The 22,454-nt window shown below is 43.4% G+C and overlaps 1 protein-coding gene and 1 non-coding gene across 7 annotated transcripts in view; both read left to right on the top strand.

The window, feature by feature from the left end:
- The first annotated feature begins 8,318 nt into the window (after window positions 1-8,318).
- The window catches only part of SLAMF6 (SLAM family member 6), a 32,677-nt gene continuing 18,541 nt past the window's right edge, over window positions 8,319-22,454 (top strand). For 3 of the 6 annotated variants that reach the window (XM_032849515.1, XM_032849517.1, XM_032849514.1), the window contains exon 1: window positions 8,320-8,489. In XM_032849515.1, the coding sequence (XP_032705406.1) occupies window positions 8,444-8,489 (46 nt within the window). In that variant the 5' untranslated portion in view covers window positions 8,320-8,443. Of the gene's footprint in view, window positions 8,490-22,454 lie in introns of all 6 variants that reach the window. The other 3 variants (XR_004381617.1, XM_032849519.1, XM_032849518.1) reach the window with 2 other exon arrangements.
- LOC116862285 lies at window positions 14,049-14,154 on the top strand. The gene has a single exon (XR_004381619.1). It is a non-coding gene; the product is annotated as a U6 spliceosomal RNA (small nuclear RNA).

The following is a 22,454-nucleotide window of genomic DNA, read 5'->3' as shown; positions in this document are numbered from 1 at the left end:
ACTGGACAAGCTATATGCTTCCCCAATATAATGGTGAGACAAGCAAAGGATAGACATGCCCACTCCAAAGGGAGAAAGAGAAAAAAGGAGTCATATTTTTTGGTTTTTTTTTAGGTTCCATACATAAGCGAAATCATATGGAATTTGTCTTTCTCTGTCTAACTTATTTCATTTAGCATAATGCCCTCAAGGACCAACCATGTTGCTATGATTTCCCTTATATGTGGAATCTAAAACACAAGAAACAAACAAACAAACAATCAAATTATGATGATAACAAACATTTAAATTATGACAATAACAACCAAAAAACCCCCAAGCTCATGGATATAGATAACAAATTAGTGGTTGTTGGGAATGGGGTGAGGGCATGAGGAGAGCATGAAGTAGGAGAAGCTCAAAAGATAAAAACTTCCAGTTATAAAATAAAGAAGTCATGGGGATGTACTTATGGAAACTGTAGTTAATAATACTGTATTGCATATTTGAAAGTTGCTAAGAATAAATCTTAAAAGTTCTCAACACAAGAAAAAAAGTGTAGCTGTGTATGATGACCAATGATAACTAGACTTGTTGTAGCAATTATTTCCCATTATATACAAATACAGAGTCATTATGTTATATAACTGAAGCTAATATAATTATATGTCAATTACACCTCAATTAAAAAAAAAAAGAAAAGGGGTCACGGGTCCCAAGCAAGTCTAAAACCTAGCAGGGCGATTTTATTAGATTTTAAGACATGGGAGTAATCTTCTTTGGCTCTATGCTCTGTTCTTTGGTCCCCCTGGGTGGCCCTGCCTTCTGGGACAACCAGGTTCATCCTCTCCACCTTCACCAATGGTCCCACCACTCTATAACTGAAAGCAGTCCTGACCCCTGAGCTGTGCCCTAGGGCCCATAGTGGTAGTATCAGCCCTGCCTTTTTTCTCTTTTCTGGAAAGATAACACATGTTTGTCGCTGGGTAACTTCATTGGTCTGTCCTGTAGAATTTCAGAAATCCTGTGGCCATCCTTCATCTAGTCCTGTCTCTGTCTCCTTCAGTCCAAGCTGACAGCATTTCTGCTAGTATAAAATCCCCCAAAGCCTTGCCAGTCTCCCATGCAATTCACAGATGTCTATGCCATTCAGAGAAGAGAGTCCTCCTCAGGTCATTCCTGGATAACTCCATGTCTATTCTTGGCTTCCACCGAAATGACTAATTGTATCCATAAATCACACACCTGTAATTCAGCCCCATAATAGGCCATATATGAAAAAAATCACAGCTAATATTATACTCAGAGGTAAAAGACTAAAAGCTTTCCCCCTAAGATAAGGAAGAAGTCAAGGATGTTGGTTTTTACCATTTCTATTCAACATAGTATTTGAAGTTCTATTTGAAGAGCAATTAGGCAAGAAAAAGAAATAAAAGGCATCCAAATTGGAAAAGAAGAAGTGAAATGATCTCTGTTCATAGATGACATGATCTTATATATAGAAAACCCTAAAGATCACACACACACACACAACACACAGTGTAGCGTGCCTGGGTGGCTCAGTGGGTTAAAGCCTCTGCCTTCAACTCAGGTCATGATCCCAGGGTCCTGGGATCGAGCCCTGCTGAGCAGAAAGCCTCCTTCCTCCCTCCCTGCCTGCCTCTCTGCCTACTTGTGATCTCTGTCTGTCAAATAAATAAATAAAATCTTAATAAAAAAACTATTAGGGGTGCCTGGGTGGCTCAGTGGGTTAAGCCTCTGCCTTCAGCTCAGGTCATGGTCTCAGGATCCTGGGATCGAGCCCCGCATCAGGCTCTCTGCTCAGGGGGAGCCTGCTTCCTCCTCTCTCTCTGCCTGCCTCTCTGCCTACTTATGATCTCTCTCTCTGTCAAATAAAGAAATCAAAGTCTTTTTTAAAAAAAACTATTAGAGCTAATAAATGAGTTAAGCAAAATAACCATATACAAAATGAACACACAAAACACAGTTGTTTTCATACACTAACAATGAACCATACAAACAGAATTGTGAAAACAATTCCATTTACAATAACAGTAAAAAGAATTAAATACTTAGGAATAAAATTAACCAGGAGGCAAAAAACCTTAAACACAGAAAATTATAAAACATTACTGAATGAAATTATAGAGAACTCCTACAACTCAATAACAACCACAATAAAACCCAAACAAACAAATTTTAGAAGGGGCAAAGGACTTGAATAGGTATTTCTCCAAAGAAGAAAATCAAATGACCCATAAGCACATGAAAAGATGCTCAACATCACTAATCATTAAAGAAATGCAAATCAAAACCACCAATGAGATGCTATTTAACATTGATGAAGATGACTATTATCAAAAAAACAAAATGACAAATGTTGTTATCAAATTTTTGTTATCCAAAAAAAACCCCCAAAAATGACAGATGTACAGAAACTGGAATGTTCATGCATTGCTGGTGCAAATGTAAAATGGTGCAGCCACAATGGAGATTGGTTTAGTGGGTCCTCCAAAAGTTAACCACAGAATTTCATATGACCCAGCAATTCCAATCCTAGGTATCTATCCAAGGGAATCAAAAGCAAGGTCTCAAACAGATACATGTGCTCCAATGTTCGTTGTAAAATTATTCACAATATGCAAAAGGTGGAAACACTCCAGAGTCCACATATAGATGAATGAATAAAGAAAACGTGTTATATAAAAACAATGGAATATTATTTAGCCATAAAAAATAGAGTGAAATTCTAATACATCCTATAATATGGATATACCTTGAAAACATTATGCTATTAAAATAAGACAGAAACTAAAGGGCAAATATGGTATAATTTCACTTATATGAGGTATCTAGAATTAGCAAAGTCAGAGAGAAAGTAGATTAGGTTACTAGGAGCTAAAGGAAAAGAGAAATAGGGATACATTGGTTAACGGTTATAGAGAGTCTTTTGGGGATAATAAAAGGTTCTCCACCCAATCCCATTGTGTGCTTTGGTAGGGGGTGGGTGTCCAAACAAAAAAGGAATTTTCCAACACCAGTTGGGTGTCCTATAATTCAACTCAATTCTGAAACCATCTACCTGGAGATAACATCAAGTTCTACAAGTTAAGTGTTTAGTCCCACAAGTCTGCCCTCCGCCCCCATTCCAGATGCCAGTCACAAATGCAGGTTCCCGTCAGGGCTTCTGGCCCATGGGCTATAGACTGAAAGTTCCTACAACACCTCCTTAGGTTCAATTACTTTGCTATAGCAGCCTGCAGAACTCAAGGAAACTCTACATTTACTAGATTACCAGTTTATTATAAAAGGGTGTAACTCAGGAACAGCCAAATGGAAGCGATGCACAGGTCAAGGTATGGGAAAGGGCAAGGAGCTTCCATGTCTTCTCTGAGGTTACCATTCTCCCAAATCTCCACACGGTCACCAACCCAGAAGCTCTCTGAACCCTCTTTTGTGTTTTCATGGAGATTTTGTGATGTAGGCATGACTGAAAAATTCACTGACCATTGCCAACTGATTCAACCTCCAGCCCCCTCCCCTCCCAGAAGGTCAGGAAGTGGAACTAAAATTTCCAACCCTCTAATCACATGGTTGGTTCCCCTGGCAACCAGCCTTCATCTTTTTCTTTTTTTAAAGATTTTATTTTTTTATTTGACAGACAGAGATCACAAGTAGGCAGAGAGGCAGGCAGAGAGAGAAAGGAGGAAGCAGACTCCCTGCTGAGCAGAGAGCTTGATATGGGGCTTGATCCCAGGACCCTGGGACCATGACCTGAGCCAAAGGCAGAGGCTTTAACCCACTGAGCCACACGGGCGCCCCACCAGCCTTCATCTTAAGGTGAAGTCCAAAAGCACTCGTTAACATAAATCCAGTTGTGATTGAAAAGGTTTGTTATGAACAAGACACCCATTTCTCTTTTAAGGCTCTGAAGAGATTTTTAGGAATTGAGGACAAGAGACCAAATATTATAACAAAATATATTCCCATGAATATCAAAGCACTGAGGAAATTCCAAGGGTCAGGGAAGCTGTGAGACAGAAACCCTGGACAAAGACCAAATATATATAAGAAATGAGTGACCAAATATATATTTCTCATGAATCACAGTATCACAGGTAATGAAATCATTTTGGAAATAGATACGGGCATATCTCAGAGACATTGTAAATGTACCTCCAGAGCACTGCAATAAAGTAAATATCGCAATAAAGCAAGTCAAGTGAATTTTTTGGTTTCCAAGTGCATATAAATGTTATTTTTATAGTGGGGCACCTAGGTCAGTTAAGCGTCTGACTCTTGATTTCAGCTCAGGTCATGATCTCAGGGTCATGGGATTGAGCCCTGAGTTGGGCTCCCTGTTCAGTGGGGAGCCTGCTGAAGATTCTCTTTGTCCCACTCCCTCAGCCCCTCCCCCCATTTGCACACATGCACCCCCTCTTTCTCTCAAATAAATAAATATATCTTTTTTTGTAAGTTATGTTTATACCAAATTGTAATCTACTAAGTATGCAGTGGCAATATGTCTCAAAAACATATACCTTCATTTAAAAATACTTTATAACAAAATAAAGAGCTTATACAACTCTATGCCAAAAAAAAAAAATCAAGTCAATTTAAAAATGAGACGAGAACCTGCCTAGACATTTTTCTGAAGAAGACATACAGATAGCCATTGGACACATGAAGAGATGTTCAACATCACTAATTACCAGGGAAAAGCAAATCAAAACCACAATAGATGTCGCCTCACCCCAGTCAGAGTGGCTAGTATCAAAATGACAAGAAATAGCAGGTATTGGTGAGGATGTGGAGAAAAGGGAACCCTCATGACTTGTTGGGAGTGTGGACTGGTACAGCCACCGTGGAAAACAGTATGGAGTTCCTCAAAGAATTGAGAAGAGAACTACTGTATGATCTGGATTTTCCACTTCTGGACATTGATCCAAAGGAAATGAAAACACGAATTTAACAAGATATATGCATTTCTACACTTATGGCAGAATTACTTACAATATCCAGGATACAGAAGTGAACATCCACTGAGATGAATGGATAAAACATATGAGAGATATAACGGACTATGACTCCGCCATAAAGACGAAGGAAATCTTGCCATTTGCGAGAACATGGATGACCAAGAGGGTATTAGGCTCAGTGAAATAAGTCAGGCAGGGAGGGATAAATACTGTATGATTTCACTTACACACGGACTCTAAAAAACAAACAAACAAACAGAAACAGGCTGATAAATACAGAGAACAAACTGGTGATTGCCAGAGGGAAGGGGGTAGGGGCATGAATGAAATAGGTGAAGGGACCAAGACATACAAACTTCCAGTTACAAAACAAGTCATGGGGGTGAAAAGTACAGCACAAGAAACATAATCAGTGGGACGTCCGTGTGGCTCAGCCAGCGGAGCGTCCAACTCTCGATTTTGGCTCAGGTTATTGTCTCAACGTCATGGGATCAAGCCCTGCCTCCGGCTCTGCACTCAGTGGGAAGTTCGCCTCTCTCCTTCTCCCTCTCCCTCTGCTCCTTCCCCACCTGTGCTCCCTCTCTCTCTCTCAAATACACTTTAAAAAGAAGAAATATTGTGGATAAGTTGTGGTAACCTTGTACGATGACAGGCAGTAACTATACTTATAGCGGTGAGCATTTCAAAATGCCTATAAATGTTGAATCATTATGTTTTACACGTGAAACTAATAATACTAGTTTTATTTTTTTTTTAAGATTATTTATTTATTTGAGAGAGACAGAGCGCTCACGGGGAGGGGCAGAGGGCAAGAATGTCAAGCAGGCTCCATGCCGAGCCTGGAGTCAGATGCGGGGTTGAACCTCGCAACCTGAGGTCATGACCTGAGCCGAAATCAAGAGTTGAATGCTTAACGGACTGAGCCACCCAGGCTCCCCTAATAATGCTAGTTTTATAGTCAACTATAGTCAATATAGTCAACAAAGCTTCCATTTAAGAAAGAAAGAAAAAAGTAGTCCTTGTAGTCCTTACATAGGAATGAATACATTGCATTGCGTATACTCATTAACTTAATTGCTATTTACTGAGTGTCTGTTATGTTCCTAGGTACTGTGTTAGGCTGTGGGTAAGAATGATAATCATCAACACATTTCATGTCCTCAGTTAAATTAAAAAGAAATAAAGAAGAGAGGCCAAGGAAAAATTCTGAGCCATGTGAGAAATGCTATGGTTTGAATAACAAGAAGAGCAAATCACTTCCCCTGGTTTTCAAGAGGTTCGGGAAAGTTTTGCAAGAAGATGATACCCTGTACTTGAAATTGTGCTATGTACTATGAAACACTTGCTGATACAACCAAACAATCCCTAGTTTCAAGGTGAGCATGGTTTTGAACAAAAGATAAAAGGCAGGTAAATAAGATATTGGATATAAAATAGAAATATCAACTGGTATTCAAAGGACAAGGGGAAATATTTCAGAAAGAAGAGATTTTTTTCATTTAAAAATTCCAGGGGCACCTGGGTGGCTCAGTGGGTTAAGGCCTCTGCCTTCGGCTCAGGTCATGATCCCAGGGTCCTGGGATGGAGCCCCGCATCGGGCTCTCTGCTCAGCAGGGAGTCTGCTTCCTCCTCACTCTGCCTGCCTCTGCCTGCTTGTGATCTCTGTCTGTCAAATAAATAAATAAAATCTTTAAAAATTCCAGAGCTGGGGAGTGGCCAACAATGTCACTTACCAAATTCTAGGTAAGTGGGGAACAGGACTGCCATGGCTTACATCTGTAGGGGGTTCATGAGTGTGCCTTTCAAGCAGGAGGGGACATTTATACCCAGAGACAAATGACATCATTCCAGGTGCTCTCTCTCTCTCTCTCTCTCTCACTACTCCTTGACTCTCATTATCTCTGCTCCTCTGTGAGTGGAGACCTAATTCTTTTCTCCTGCAAACACCCTTACGCCAGCATCTTTAAATCTTAGCAATGGAAATATGAAATCATATCTCTTTATCTCTTAACACTCATATATCAGATACAATAAGACTCTTAAGATGTTCTACTGCTAAAAAAGGCTGAGTTCTCAGCAAGTAGTAATGTTTTTTGCTGGTGGAGGATCTTGCCTCGATGTTGGGGACTGCTGACTGATCAGGGCAGTGGTGACTGAAGCTTGGGTGTGGTTGTGGGAATTTCTCAAAAGAAGACCATAATAAAGTTTGCCACAGGAATGGTTTCTCTGTATTAGGTGATGCCCTTTGATAACATTTTACCCAATTATGCCTACATCATATTCTAAACCCTTTGTTGCCATTTTGACAATCTTCACAGCACCCTCACCAGGCATAGAATCCATCTCAAAAAAAAAGGTTTTTTCCTCTACTCATCTGTAAGAAGCAACCCCTCATTCGTTAAAAAGTTTTGCCAAGAGATTACAACCATTCAGTCCCATATTCAGGTCCCACTTCTGATTCTGATCCTTTTAACTATTTCTACCAAATCTGAAGTTCAAGAAGTAACCTGAACATCCATGAGGGCTCAGTCGGTGAAGCGTCTGCCTTCAGCTCAGGTCCTGATCCCAGGGTCCTGGGATCGAGCCCCTGAGTAGGGCTCCCTGCTCAGCGGGGAGCCTGCTTCCTCCCTCTGCCTCTCCCCCCTTTCATGCTCTCTCTCTCTCAAATAAATAAATATCTTAAAAAAAATAGTAACATCAAAGATCAGTAATCACAGATCCACATAAAAATATAATAATAAAAAAATTCGAAATATTGTGAGAAGTGCCAAAACGTGGCACAAAGCAAGTACGTGTTGGGAAAATGGTGCCAGTAGACTTGCTCGACCCAGGGTTCCTAAAAACGTCACCTTGTAAAAAGCACCATGTCTGCAGCACTCCGTAAAGTGGAGTGCAATGAAACAAGGTATGATTGTGATGTTGGTGGTTACACAACACTGTGAGTGTAATTAACACCCCTGAATTGAACGGTTAAAACAGTAACTTTTTTTTTGAGATTTTATTATTCATTTGAGAGAGAGAGAGAGAATGAGCATGGCAGGGGTGGGGGGACAGGCAGACTCCCGATGTGGGGCTCGACCCCAGGACCCGGAGATTGTGACCTGAAAGCCAAAGACAGACACTCAACCATCTGAGCCACCCAGGTGTCCCTACAACAGTAACTTTCAGCTTACAACATCACCGCATGTCATTTAGGCCATTTCACTACAATTTAAAAAAAAATACCGAAAAATGAAAAAAGGATCTAGATGAAAAATGAAAATGCCAATTTACATTTCATTCTTCAGATCTTTGCCCTTTGCTCAGAAGAAAAAGTGAGTAAAATAGCAATAAAACCGGGAATGCAGTATGCAGGAAGAGGGCTTACCACACCTCTCAGAGGAAGGGGAAGTCTTCGTGAGAACCAATTTCGATCTGTGACAGAGCACTGAAGGGCAGATGCCAGGCATCGGAGGCCACCGGCACCAGCCTCTGCCGCCGACAGCATGTTCTGGCTGCTCCCGCCCCTCGTGCTTGTCTTCTCCAGCCCAGGTAAATGCCGCAGCAGACTGGTGTAGCCACGGACGGACTCCTGGGTTCTGTGCTGCTTGCTCAATCTGTATCACTTGTGCATATTGTGTGTCTGTCTGTCTGTCTGCTGTGGACCGGGGCCGGGAGGGAGGTTCTCGGTGGTGCCAAGAAAGTGCCACCGCCTCTCAACTTGGCACACTACGTGCCCAATTTCCTTCAGAGTTCACAGCTTCACCTGCGTGGGGCTGTGAGGGAGGTCTCTGCGGACCATGGGAGGTGAGCTTCTTCTAAGACCAGATGATGTGGCGTTTACAACCATCATGCTCTGATAGAAAGAGTACTGAGATGAGGAGGGTGAGTTCTCCTCCCAAATTAGCTGCTGTCTTGCTCTGGAACCTTAGGTAGGTTACTGAGTGTGCCTGAACCTCACTGTCCTCATCAAAAAGACTGAAAACCTATGGCTCTGTGTAGCCAGAATTTCTGGGCATAATGAAGATGCTAGAAATAGCCCTATTCGTTTCTGCTCACTGTAAAAAAAGACATCTCCCTTCCTCTGATGCAAATCAGGGTCTAGGCAGCCCAGCAGGACTGTATGTGCCACAGAGAAAGGAACGGGACCTGGTCCTGCCTCCTGGTTCCCTGCTGTCCGCTACTTGGAAAACATGAAGGGATTCTGTTCCGGGCCCTGGGCTAAGTGCTGCACACACAATATATGCATAAGCCCCAGGACAGGCCTGTGAGTTTGAACTGTATTAACCCACTTTGAAGAGCCAAGATGATTTAAATAACTTGTCCAAATTTCATTAGCCAGCAGGTGGCAAACTCTTGAAACAGTTGGAAAAGTTCTGAGAAACAGTGACAAATACAGTGAGAAGAAGTGAGAGCATTACCACAGATGTAGAGTGAACTAGAGTGACTGGCAGCAGGAGGGAGGGGAACGCGCTGGTTTTCTACTTTCTGGGACGTATCATGATCAAAGCAGGCAAAACCTCCCCTCCTTGTGGAGTTCACATTTTAGCAGGGAAACGAATGAATGAGTGAAATGGCATATGGCACAGAGGTAAATGACAACTAAGTCGAGCAGAGAAAGGGGGTATGAAGTGTCGTGGAAGGGGCAGGGAAATTTCAGACAGAGTAACCAACGGTGGCGAAGTTGGGTGACAAAGAGGAGGGGAGGAGGGAGCTGCCATGGAGAAGGGGAGCCTAGTTCAGGACCTACTGATTTTAAGACATCAGTGTGATATCCATGAGAAGATTTCCGAAGAGCAGCTGGAAATTGAGGACTAGGGGCTGGAGGCTTGGAAGTCATGGCACAGAACTGATAAACAAAGCTAAGGAGAAAGTGCAAGGAGGACAGAACCCTAGGCAGTATGTGTAAGACGAAGAAAGAGGGAGAATTTGTTTGTATAGTCGAGAGCCGCTCCCTGGCCTGAGAGCAAAGCCCCGCATCTTTGCTGCACTTTTCCCTCCTTGCAAAATTGAACCCACCCTAAAATGCAATATGCTGAGTGTCCTCAGGTTAAAATTCCCCTGCTCCTCCCCATTTCCATCAATACCTCTTGTAAAGACCCTGTGAAATAGACTGTCCTTGTTCTCATTCCAGGGAAGAGGAAAGAAGGCACAGGACCCTTCAGTAACTTACTCTGTGTCACACGGTTATGGGCTGGGGTGGCACCGTGGTCCCTGTAGAAAAAGAAACACCTGGGAATGCACTTGCTGGTGTTCTGGAGCCCAGGAGAGGAGCGAAGGTTGCCAAGGTCGGACGTCAGGGAGCCTCGCTCCAGAGTCCGTGCTCAGAATTACCTGGCTGTGCTACTCAGTTTATGCGTAGCTCCACATTCACATCAATATATATAAAATGTGACACTAGGAAGAAAATCAGCAGGGTACCAAGAAACAGAAAAACAGAGGTATCTGCTTTGCGTGGGGCCAGAAGTGTGCAAAAGCCCGCTGCTGGGAAGAGTTTGAGGAAGGGAAAGAAATCTGCTGTGGCAAAGATCTGGCACAAATCAAGTCAATTTTGAAAAGAAGCGTGAAGGAAGATGACTCATGCCATCAACCTACTTTCCAGTTGGTCAGACACGGTGACTTGCTACTTTTTTTTAAAGTTCACTGAAAAGATAAACCATGTTGAGAAATAATCCCAGAAATAAGCCCTATAACTAAAATCGGGCATCTTCGTGCCCTTGAGAAAATGAATTTCACTTGTTTCTCCATTTTGTTCTTTCTAGATGGGAACTTACCAAACATTGATAGGCATACAGATTACTAGGGAATCGTATAATACTGATTCTGAATGCAGACAAACACTCTGAATTTATATGAGGCTCTCTGGTAACCCCAATGTGGCTCCGTGGGCCACACCATGAGTAGCAAGGCTCTAGATTTCATGGGACTTTAGTCATGTCGTGGCTGAAAGGAGGGAGAAAGAGGGACTGAGTCTTTGCTTATGTTTGCCAGAAGCAGATACAGGTATGCGCATGTTCAGGAGAGAAGTGGTTGCTAACGTAGGCAGAGCCAGTACCTGGGAGCTGGCCCTGTGATTCTGAGGTCCTGAGTCCAAAACTTGAAGACTTTTCTGCTCAGAGATTACATCCAATGGCTCCCAGCCCTTGAGCAGGACTCGCTCCTTCTCTTACCAACCATACACAGCTGCTAGGAATTATTATTGCTCATTGTCATTGCTCACCATGGGCAAGGAGTTGTTTTGCATTTTGACATTATCCTCAAGGACAACTGTGCCTTTCCACCTCTCAGAGTCCACCGTCTGTCCCCATGTGACCTCCAGCCTCCCATGCCCTCAGCTTCCAGCCTCCCAGGCTCCATCTAGCCTCAGCGGGGTCTCCATCGGTAGGCAGCTTTTCTTTCTTTCTTCCATGAAGGTAAAATTCACAAAACATAAAATAATTGTAAAGTGTATAATTCAGTAGCATTTGGTACGTTCACGGTGGTGTGCAACCTCCTTTATCATCTCAAAACATTGTAACGCCTCGAAAGAAGACTGTATGTCCATTAAGCAGTGATTTCCCATTTGCCCCTCCCCCCAAGCCCCATGCCCCCCTGGCAAATACCAACTAGCTTTTTGTCTCTGTGGGTTTACCTATACTGGACATTTCATATCAATGAAATAGTAAGATATGTGATCTTTCTGTCTGACTTCTTCCACGTAGTATAATGTTTACAAGGTTCATTCATATTGTACCATGTATCAGCCCTTCATTTCTTCTTACTGCTCAGTAACATTCCATTGTATACATGTAGCACATTTTATTGATCCACTCATCTATATAGATGAGCACTTGGGTGTTTCCACTTTTGGCCCTTGTAAATGAGGATTTTCATGCAGGTATTTGCTTGAGCACCTGTTTTCAATTGTGATCCGATTCTGGATCATATGATAATTCTAGGATTAATCTGAGGAATCACTAAATAATTTTCTACAGTGGCTGGTTCGGTTTGCATTCCGACTAGCAATATATGAGGGTTCTACTTTCTCCAGCCCTTATTTTATTAATAATTATTTATCTTACTAATTCTTTTTTTAAAGATTTTATTTATATATTTGAGAGAGGGAGAGAATGAGAGTGAGCGAGCAAGAGAGGGGGAAGGTCAGAAGGAGAAGCAGACTCCCAGCAGAGCAGGGAGTCCAATGCAGGACTCAGTCCCGGAACTCCAGGATCATGACCTGAGCTGAAGGCAGTCGCTCAACCAACTGAGCCACCCAGGCGCCCTATCTTATGAATTCTTAAGAGCACTTACTTTCTGATGATGATGATGGCGATGGTCACTGTCCTGGAGTTGGTATTCAAAAGGTTTCTTTTCCTGTTCCAGCAATTAATTAATTAGTTTCTAAAAGATAAAATTCACAGTTGGGCAGGAGCTTCTAAAAGTTTCCTGAGTCTAGGAGGTCTCACTGGTGACAAAATCCCTCCTCCAGTTTTATTCTGCTTCTCATTCTTGAGGTGGATGGTACAAGGGATCGTCTTTTGTAGCTACTTCCTGCTGGATGTGGGCATCCTCTGGGGGCTCAGTGGAGGGGCAGAACCTCTCTCCAGCTAGTCTGAGATATGTGGGTCACTGCGCTCAACTCTGAGCTCTTCATACCCTTGTGTTACCACCATCTGCAACTGTATGGCTTCCATATGCTTGGTCACAAACTGTACCAAACTGGTGAGTATGCAGGTCCAAGAAGTAATGAGTGGCAGGATTATTAGTGGCTGCAGGAAAGAGAGGAAATCTGTGATACTGGGTCATGCCGTTTGATAGTTGGTCGGTCTTAACTGGGAGATCTTTCTCTGGTTGAAGGTATGCAGTCAAGATTCCTGATCAGAGTTTTTTAATATTCACTTCTACTTCACCTGTGGCATTATTAATCCAGGTACAACGTGACGGATTAGTTTCTACACAGATTCTCCCTCCTTCTGCTAACAAATAGTCCAGAGCGGGTCTATTATCACACACTACATTAGCTAAGGAGTCAAAGGACAATTTTTAAATTCTTGAGGGCACTGCCTGTATTTCTAGCCAATGTTTCTGTTGTGCCAATTCTTTAGGGTGGCTTCATGATATAAAATCTCCCAAGGGGCGGTTAATCTGACGGTCAGTCCAATGCTGCCCAGAATCAGTCCCAGGGCTCTCTTTTCCCAATGAAGGTTGAATAGGATTATGGAAGGTCATTCACACGGGACTCACGAAGCCTACAGTACATTGCCCAGTGAGCTGGATATCGTCAACAGACACGTGAGCAACAGCAAGAAGTGGGGAGATAAGAATCCCAGCTGGAGATGAGTCCTTAGGAGCCTGTGGTGAGGTGACCCACAAATAAAAGCAGATCCTGGGTGTGCAGGCTCAGGGAGCTGCACTGATTTAAACCAGTGAAGCAGTTCAGGACCCTAACTGGGGGACGCCATTGCGTGCAGGAGACAAAGGTCCGCTCCACAAGACTGTGTAATGGATTGGACCTGAGGCTGCCTTTCCAGGGGCCTGATTACATAAATAGGTACGTCTCCAGCACCCCTAGGCTTAGCCAGTCTTGTCCTTGCCTTACATGGACTTTCCCATGTCCTTGTAGTGTTGTTGCATCCCTTCGATGGACACCAATGAGCTTCACTTGGAAAGCAATCCTCAGTGACCTTGACAGTAAGAGGTGCTGTGGCTGTTTCAGGGGTATACCCACAGCAGGGCTCTGGTGCTGAAGTGCTGCGATTTAGGTATCACACCTCTCTTCTCCCAGTATCATTAACAATGAGGGTAAGATTTACACAGAGAATTTCTCTATGGGAATGACTCAGCCGTACACCTAGGGAAGGAAAATTTTTATTTTCCTTTATTTTTTAAAATTTATGTATTTATTTGAAAGAGTGCAGCCATGAATGGGAGAGGCAGAGGGAGAGGAAGAGAAAATCTCAAGCAGTCTCCCCACTGAGCACAGAGCCTGACTCTGGGCTCAATCCCACAATCCTGAGATCATGACCTGAGCTGAAACCAAGAGTCAGATGCTTAGCCCACTGAGTCATCCAGGTACACCTGGAAGGAGAATTTTTAAAGGAATTCAGGAAGCCCATAAAAAAACTTACATTAGTGCTCTCTTCGACAGCACATATACTAAAATTGGAAAGATACGGGGAAGATGAGCATGTCCCTGCTCAAAGATGATGTGCAAATTCCTGAAGCATTCCATTTTTATGTATTAATCAAAATCAAATTTTGCCTTGTAATTATGTGTTATTTCCTAAGCCCAAAATGTATGTATTAAGCATAAAACCTGTTATAACTTAAAAAAAAATTTCCCATGGCAGCATTAGAATAGAGTGGACTTTACATCCTTTTTTAAAATTTTTATTAAAAGATTTTATTTATTTATTTGACAGAGAGAGACACAGTGAGAGAGGGAACACAGCAGGGAGAGTGGGAGAGGGAGAAGCAAGCTTCTCCCTGAGCAGGGAGCCCAATTTGGGGCTCGATCCCAGGACCCTGGGATCATGACCAGAGCTGAAGGCAGATGCTTAATGACTAAGCCACCCAGGCACCCACTACATCCTTTTTTTTAGAGTAGATTTTTTTTTCCTGATTTTTACCCTTCAGAACATACTACTAGCAACAGGACATTTTTTTAAATTTTTTTATTAATTATTTAATTTTTTTATAAACATATAATGTATTTTTATCCCCAGGGGTACAGGTCTGTGAATCGCCAGGTTTACAAATTTCACAGCACTCACCATCGCACATACCTTCCCCAATGTCCATAACCCCACTACCGTCTCCTGACCCCCCTCCCCTCAACAACCCTCAGCCTGTTTTGTGAGATTGAGTCTTTTATGGTTTGTCTCCCTCCTGATCCCATCTTGTTTCATTTATTCTTTTCCGACCCCCCAAGCTCCCATGTTGCATCTCCACTTCCTCATATCAGGGAGATTATATGATAATTGTCTTTCTCTGATTGACTGATATTTCGCTAAGCATAATACCCTCTAGTTCCATCCACGTCATCGCAAATGGCAAGATTTCATTTCTTTTGATGGCTGCGTAGTATTCCATTTGTGTGTGTGTGTGTGTGTGTGTGTGTGTGTGTGTGTGTATATATATATATATATATACCTCATCTTCTTTATCCATTCATCTGTTGATGGACATCTAGGTTCTTTCCATAGTTTGGCTATTGTGCACATTGCTGCTATAAACATTCAGGTGCACGTGCCCCTTTGGAGCACCACGTTTGTATCTTTAGGGTATATACCCAGTAGTGCAATCCCTGGGTCATAAGGTAGCTCTATTTTCAGCTTTTTGAGGAACCTCCATGCTGTTTTCCAGAGTGGTTGCACCAGCTTGCATTCCCACCAACAGTGTAGGAGGGTTTCCCATTCTCTGCATCCTCGCCACCATCTGTCATTTCTTGACTTGTTAATTTTAGCCATTCTGACTGGTGTGAGGTGGTATCTCATTGTGGTTTTGATTTGTATTTCCCTGATGCCGAGTGATGTGGAGCATTGTTTCATGTGTCTGCTGGCCATCTGGATGTTTTTCTTTGCAGAAATGTCTGTTCATGTCCACTGCCCATTTCTTTTCTTTTTTTTTTTAAGATTTTATTTATTTATTTGTCAGAGAGAGAGGAGCGAGAGCAAGCACAGGCAGACAGAGTGGCAAGTAGAGGCAGAGGGAGAAGCAGGCTCCCCGCCAAGCAAGGAGCCCGATGTGGGACTCAATCCCAGGACGCTGGGATCATGACCTGAGCTGAAGACAGCTGCTTAACCAACTGAGCCATATATATATATATATATACATATATATATACACACATATACACATACACACACATGTATGCTAATATATATATGTATATATATACATATATATATGTGTATATATGGTTTTTCAGGACTTTTTTTAAAAAAACATATTGAAGGCTTTAAAAAAAAAAGATATTCACACATTCTCAATGTATGGTAAAACAGACAGAAGTAACTTCTCGAGGTCCAGAGTGGAGCCGTACTCCCCAGGCGCCCACCTCACTCTCAGCCAGCTCCTGACGCCACCCAGGTCCCCTGCACAGGGCACTTGGAAAACACTGGTCAGGAACATTCCTTGTTCTCCTTAGCCAGATAGCAGTACTGCTGTCCCCAGTGTCAAACTGATCTGGTCTTCATCATTTTGTATTCTGGTTTCAACCAGAATCATCCCAAATTACATCTTATTTTTCATTCCAATTTTCCAATTAATTCTTTTTACTCATTCTTAATCAGGTTCATCAGTATACGCTGTTATTTGTAAGAATGGTGATTCCAGCAAGTGAGGAGAATTGATGCCCTTTTTGCAGTTCTGCTAAATTATTGTTTTGTAAAATCCTTACAGCCTCACCATTTCACCTCATCACAGGTGGATTTAATATTGTTTTGTGTAAAAACAGTCCTTTCCCCATTGTGTCATTGGTTCTTAAAATGCATTACAAAAAAATAACCAAGTTGACTTTCACACCTTATATAATCACCGGTGTTACAAACACAAACTGGGGTGACAGCGTCCTAGAAAGACATACTATTTCTCACATATGCCCTTACTGAGAAAATAATATACTAATGAGCATGGCCATGTCAACTTGTGCTTCAAAAACTGAAATTTTTAAGATCATAAAATTACTAAGTCAGATCAGGGATTTACAACCGTGGTTTTGGTAATGCCTTAGGCAGCCTTTCCAGAGTAAATTCTGGGCCCTATTGGTGTTTATGCTCCATTTGACATATATGGCCTTTTCCTTTTATCCATTTCCTGGAAAACCATCTTCAGTAAATTTTTCCTAGTCTCTTTAGGCGTGCGGCTGGTAGTCATGGGAGGGAGACATAACGGAGGCCAGAAGTTGGGTTGAGATCGAAAGAGACTACTTTGTGCTTTAATGAAGTCATACTTGATAATAAGTGTATAAGTTACTAATATATGAATTGGTGTTAAATGTATCTTCCATTTGAATTCCCATTGGGTAAAGTTATTTCTTGAAGTGACAAAAATTACATTAGGGTCCCTCTGGACTGGATGGTACAGAAGCCATCCAGTTTCAGTCTGCGGGCGCTGGTGACAAATCCAACAGCTTTTGGTTTATCTCCTTCTGCTGTGAGTTTACTTGGTTTCCCTTGGGAGTTCCGTTCCCAAGGTGCCCTTGTGTGTCTGTAGCCTGAGATGTTCCTAGAACCGCTATGACAATAAACAATATCAGGCAAGTGTTCACACTAAGATCTTAAGGGCTAACACAGATCTTAAGGGCTAAAACATGGTATCTGGCTTCTGGAGCCTGGTGAGCAGGGCCAAGAGGACTTGAAAACTATCCATTTTCACCATGTATTAGCAATGAGCGGTGGCACGTCTTACTGAACAGTCATACGGGAAATGGATTAAGCTCTCAAAGGCAGCAAAGCTGCACAGCGGTTAGCCCTGTATGTACTGAAATCACTGCAGTTCACATCTGAGCGTCCTGCCCACTGGGGTTTTACTTTTCTGCATGTCCCTGGAACAGAAGTCTCAGGCCAGAGAGTGGCTCACAGGTGTGCTTGTTGTCATCTGTTGCTTGGAGCACCTCGTCTCCTGAGTGCCGGTGACCTTTCCACTCCAGAGTCGGGGATCCAAGGCACCACTCATTTTCGCTTTATAGGGGAATGCATGGCCAGCAGTACGAGGTGGGACCCTGTGTTTATTGGGTGTGGTTAATCCTGGAGTGACGACTTTTCCAAGTTTGGAGGTACACCCAGTGCTGGGTTGGTCAGGTGAAGCCTGATTTCAGTAGGTAGGCGAAGGGGAAAGTCCCAAGGATCGTGTTGGAGATTAATTGAATGCTTAATTATTAATTATTATTATAAATCATAATAAATTATCAATGCTATTAATTATATGTTTAATGGCCAGAGAAACCACTGGGTCTGGTGGTGAGGAGGAGTGAGAGACTTTAGGAAAGAGCTTCCCATATGTTGTTTTGAATGGGCCTGATTTTGGTTTACCCTTTGGGGCAGTTCTTACCTTGGTGTGAGCTATCAGTAATAATTTTAAACAGTTTTGCTGTGTTTCTGGACACAACTTCACCGGATCTTTTCCAAGGGGTTCTTTTAGTTTCCCCTGACTTTCTAGAGGACTGAGGTCTCCAGGCACAGAGTACAGCCTCCATTTGATGTGCAAAGCTCTGGCTACCCCAGAAATAACCTTTGAGATGAAAGCCGACCCATTGTCGCTTATTTGTCTGACAGTAGACACACCGGTTTGCTATTCTTTTAATAACCTTTCTCATCCCCGGAATGTCTGTAATCTTTGCTAACCATAGGCATAAAGCTTCTTGGCCATAACGAGTTGGATCACGTGCACTCTTAGGAACCCCCCCACCCCATACAGTTTGCTAGGTGCCCGGACTTTCCCACTGCTCTTTTGTCATCCAGTCTCTGATTATCAGGGACTACAGGAAGCCCATTTTTGCTGCCTCCTTTGTTTCATCACAGGAGTAGGTTGGGATGGACTGATAAAGTGGCAAGGAAGGGATTAATGGCCTCAGCAAACTCTCCCCTGAGCTAGGCCTTTCCATGCCTGTGTCAGCCAAACAACCTCCCTGTATCACTTCTGAATTTCCTTCCTGGTGGCCCTTACAGTGAATGACCCACTGCCACCTTTGGTGGCTTGTGCCCTGCTTCTAACAGCCTGTGGATTTCTTTGCCGTATCTGATTTCTTTATTTCCAGCATTTAAGAACCCTCTTTCTTTCCATATGGCTTCATGAGCGTGGGTTACAGAGAAGGTGTATTTAGAATCAGTGTGAATAGGTAGCACTCGATCTTGACCCAATTCTAAAGCTCTGCTTAGCACAATCATGTCTGCCCCGGGGCCAGCCTCTGAGCCTCCACGAGAGTGTTGAGGGACACAACCACACAACCTGCCTGTCCTGCCCATTCTCTATGAAACCGCCACCATCTACAAACCAGACTTCCTCTGCACTGGACGGTGCTCCACTTTGGAGATCTCTGGGACTAGGGCAGACTTGATCCTTTACTTCTGGGCGACTGTGGGGCGTGTGTGGATGCAGATCAGGAAGTAGGGTGGCTAGGTTGGAAGTGTGACATGGTTTCAGCTGCCACCGAGGGGGGCTTCTAGCAGCATGCCCTGACATCACAGTAATCTCCATTAGGACAGCCCCAGAGGCCTCTCGGTTTCCAAGAGACCAGAGGCCGGGTGTGGGGTCCAGACTAATAGGTTGACTTGTAGTTTTTCTCTGCCTCTTTGATCAAAAGGCATGTGGCCGCCACAGCCCTCAGGCAGGGAGTCGACTGCTGGCCACCACGTCCAACTGTTTAGAGAAATAAACTACTGTTCTCTCCAAGGGCCCCAGCATTTGGGTTAACACCCCCATAGCCATTTCTTGTTACCACTTCTTCTTATTACCCTTCTGAAAGAGGGGCGTTCAGTCTATTGAGATCTTGATCACATGCTTTATTCCGCTCAGACAGGTTGGCCTCATGTCCCTGAAGCTGATCATAAAGGCGTTTCACGGTTAGCCCAAAGTTAGGAACACAGATGTGCAAAACCCAGCCATCCCCCAAATCCCACAAAATTGCTTGCGGGTTCTTGGTGGAGCTGGCGGACATATTGCTTTTTCTCTCTTGAGGAAAACCTTGTTGCCTCCCCACCCCCCACCTTAGAAATAATGAGCCCCAAGCATTTTACAGTTTCTTTAGAAATTTGAGCTTTTTCTTCTAATACCTTATACCCCTTGCTAACTAGGACATTTAACATGAATATAGTATTTTGGTCAGAATATCTTGAGTGAGGCTGGCTATTGGAATACCATCCATGCATGGCCTGAGAGTTCTCTTCTAGAGTTAACTCATTTAAAGCTTGTTCTAGGATTTTTCCAGAGATAGTGGGGGAATTATTTTTAAATCCCTGAGGTAAGCCAGTGCAGCAGTACTGTTTTCTTGGGTGGCCGAGGGCTTCACACTCAAAGGCAAATAATTCTTGGGATTCAGAATCTAGTGGGAAGTAGAAAAAGGCCTTCTTTAAATCTAACACAGTGTAATATTTACTATCACTTGGCAAATTGGCCGATAGGGTATATGGATTGGGTATTACAGGACATAAGTCTCAAATAGACTCATCAACAGCTTGGAGACCTTGAACAAATCTGTTCCTTGGTCCCTGGCTTTTTAACAGGTAAACTACGGTATTGCGTGGGGATCTGCATGGCCTGATCAACGTTTGCTCTGAGAATCTATTACCCAGAAGATCCCTTTTATAGCTTCTGGTTTTAATGGGTGTTGCCTTACCCCTGGCCAATGATTGATCTGTTTCCTTTTATTTTTCAAGATTGTATTTATTTATATAAAAGAAAGAGAGAGAGAGAGCCACTGAACCACCCAGGTGCCCAATCGATCTGTTTCAATTCCATCATCACGAGTGTGGCACTGTGGGCACATCTCACTCATCCTTGTGCCCAGACCTCTGGGTTAACCTGGCTTAAAATAGTTTGTGCAATCTTCTCTCCTGCAGACACTAACAGACCATGTGGTAGAGCTGTGGCTTTAGCTCCCCAGGACCCAGACACTTGGATCTCTCTCCCGTCCTGCTCCTGAGTAAGGCTCTCAATTAGGATAAAATGTCTCCTCCTAAAAGAGGAACAGGACGTTCTGGTGCATAAAGAAAAGAGTGTTTTAGTCATCTTGACCCTATGTAGGTCAAGTATCCAGAAATCTTTCAGTTTCTCCTCCTCCCGAGACTCCTTTTATACTACATTTTGTGTTAGAAAGGCTACTCTTTTGGGTGCTCGACACAGAGAAAGTGGCTCCAGTATTGGGCAAAAATTCAACCCACTCTCCTCCCCACTGAGAGGGTCACTCAGGGCTCCTCATGGGAAGTGAGGATCTGGTTATTTGAAGCTGGCCAGGGAGCCCCATAACCCCAGCACATCCCATCTTCCCTGAGGGGCAGCTGGGATGATTCCGTTTTGCCCATCCTCCTTTTGGGGGTGGTGTGAGCACTTCTGTTTCCATTGCCCTTCCTGTTTACAGGAGGCACCCTGACTGTTACCCAACTCTGTCAGCCGCCTCTTGACCCCACGGGTGGGGTGCAGGTTGGCACAGGGGCCGGGGACAGTCACCCACAACGTCTTCCTTCCTGACCCTGGGTTACCTCAAGTGGCCTGGAGCACCACCATCAGAAGGCAGCTCAGTTTTCAGCTTTCTGGACCCCTCTCCCGCCAACTCCCCCACCCCACCCCCATCCTCATTGAACACCCCAAAGACTGCTTCTGCTAGCTGAGCGGAGTCAGTTTTGGGACCTATGGTCAGTTTTTGACGTTTTCTACAGATTTCTGGAGTGCTTTTGAGATATGAAATAGGTATTAAGGACCACTTGGACTACCTTATGCCTTGAGGTCCCAATTTGTAGTCTATCTCAGACTATTCTGGAGCCTGAGAAGGCTGGTGGGTGTTCATTTTTTCCCTGGTGAATCTCCCTCAATTTGGATGAATTATAGGAGGTCTACTCACTTCTTGCATGTATTTCAAAAGCAGCCTCCAGAAAAGCCATATAAATCCTCTCTCCCATCTAAGGAGTCAGGATCCCACTGAGGGACAACTCCTGGCACTCCCTCTTCACTCTCTCTGGGAACACGACCCAGGCTGATAGTCCCTTTCAGCCCCTTCTCTGGCTTTTGTCACTCCCACAGACTGTTCTTCTGGCTTTAGGAGGATGGTTAGTAAAGCTTGGATGTCCGCCCCGACTGGGCTGTGCATAGAGAATATGCAGTCAATTTATGAATTCAACTAGCCGAGACCCTGGTGTGCCTTCCAGTCACACAGGTGTGATGTTGAACAGAGGACATTAATGAGACGCCTGTGACCATTAGGAACCTGTCTAAATGGGAATATTCTGGAAGTGGTTCCTTAATCTAGTAGTCCTGTCTAGTAAGGGAGGAGACATCAGGATCTGCTTGGGGGGTTGTTAATGGGAAACCAGGGGTTGGCACTAGCGGGGTTGGCAGAACCGGGGTCTCGGTGTCACTAAGGATCTGGGTACCAGGGAAATAAGGCAGAGGTTTATAACGACCTCATGGCTGACTTGGAAATGTAGAAGGGATTTGAGGCTAACGGTTTCTAGCTTTTATGTCCTCTGACTTAAAGGACTAGTTCTTCATCAGATTTAATATGGGAAGTATTTTTGCGGTTTTAGGTTCCACCTTAATCTTACAAATTTTACATTTCCTCTGTAAACCTTCATTTCGATATAGTGGCATAAAGCATTGAACATATAGGATCCCTTCCCATTTTCTTACCTTTCTACAAGATACTTTTAATTGCAATGTGTTATTGAAATTTAAAGTTTCATTTCCTGGTCATTTTTCTCAATCCTCTACAGTATGTTGTGGTCAGGCTATGTTGCAAAAGGAGATCACTTGCTTTTAAGTCCAGGGGAAGTATCCAAATGCCTTCCAGTCCTGGAGGCTACAGTCCACAGTCTTTCCCTCAGA

Source organism: Lontra canadensis, unplaced genomic scaffold, assembly GCF_010015895.1.
Source record: "Lontra canadensis isolate GAN:19392208 unplaced genomic scaffold, GSC_riverotter_1.0 scaffold230, whole genome shotgun sequence".
Taxonomy (NCBI): Eukaryota; Metazoa; Chordata; class Mammalia; order Carnivora; family Mustelidae; genus Lontra; species Lontra canadensis.
This window is presented reverse-complemented; position numbering and strand designations above follow the sequence as displayed.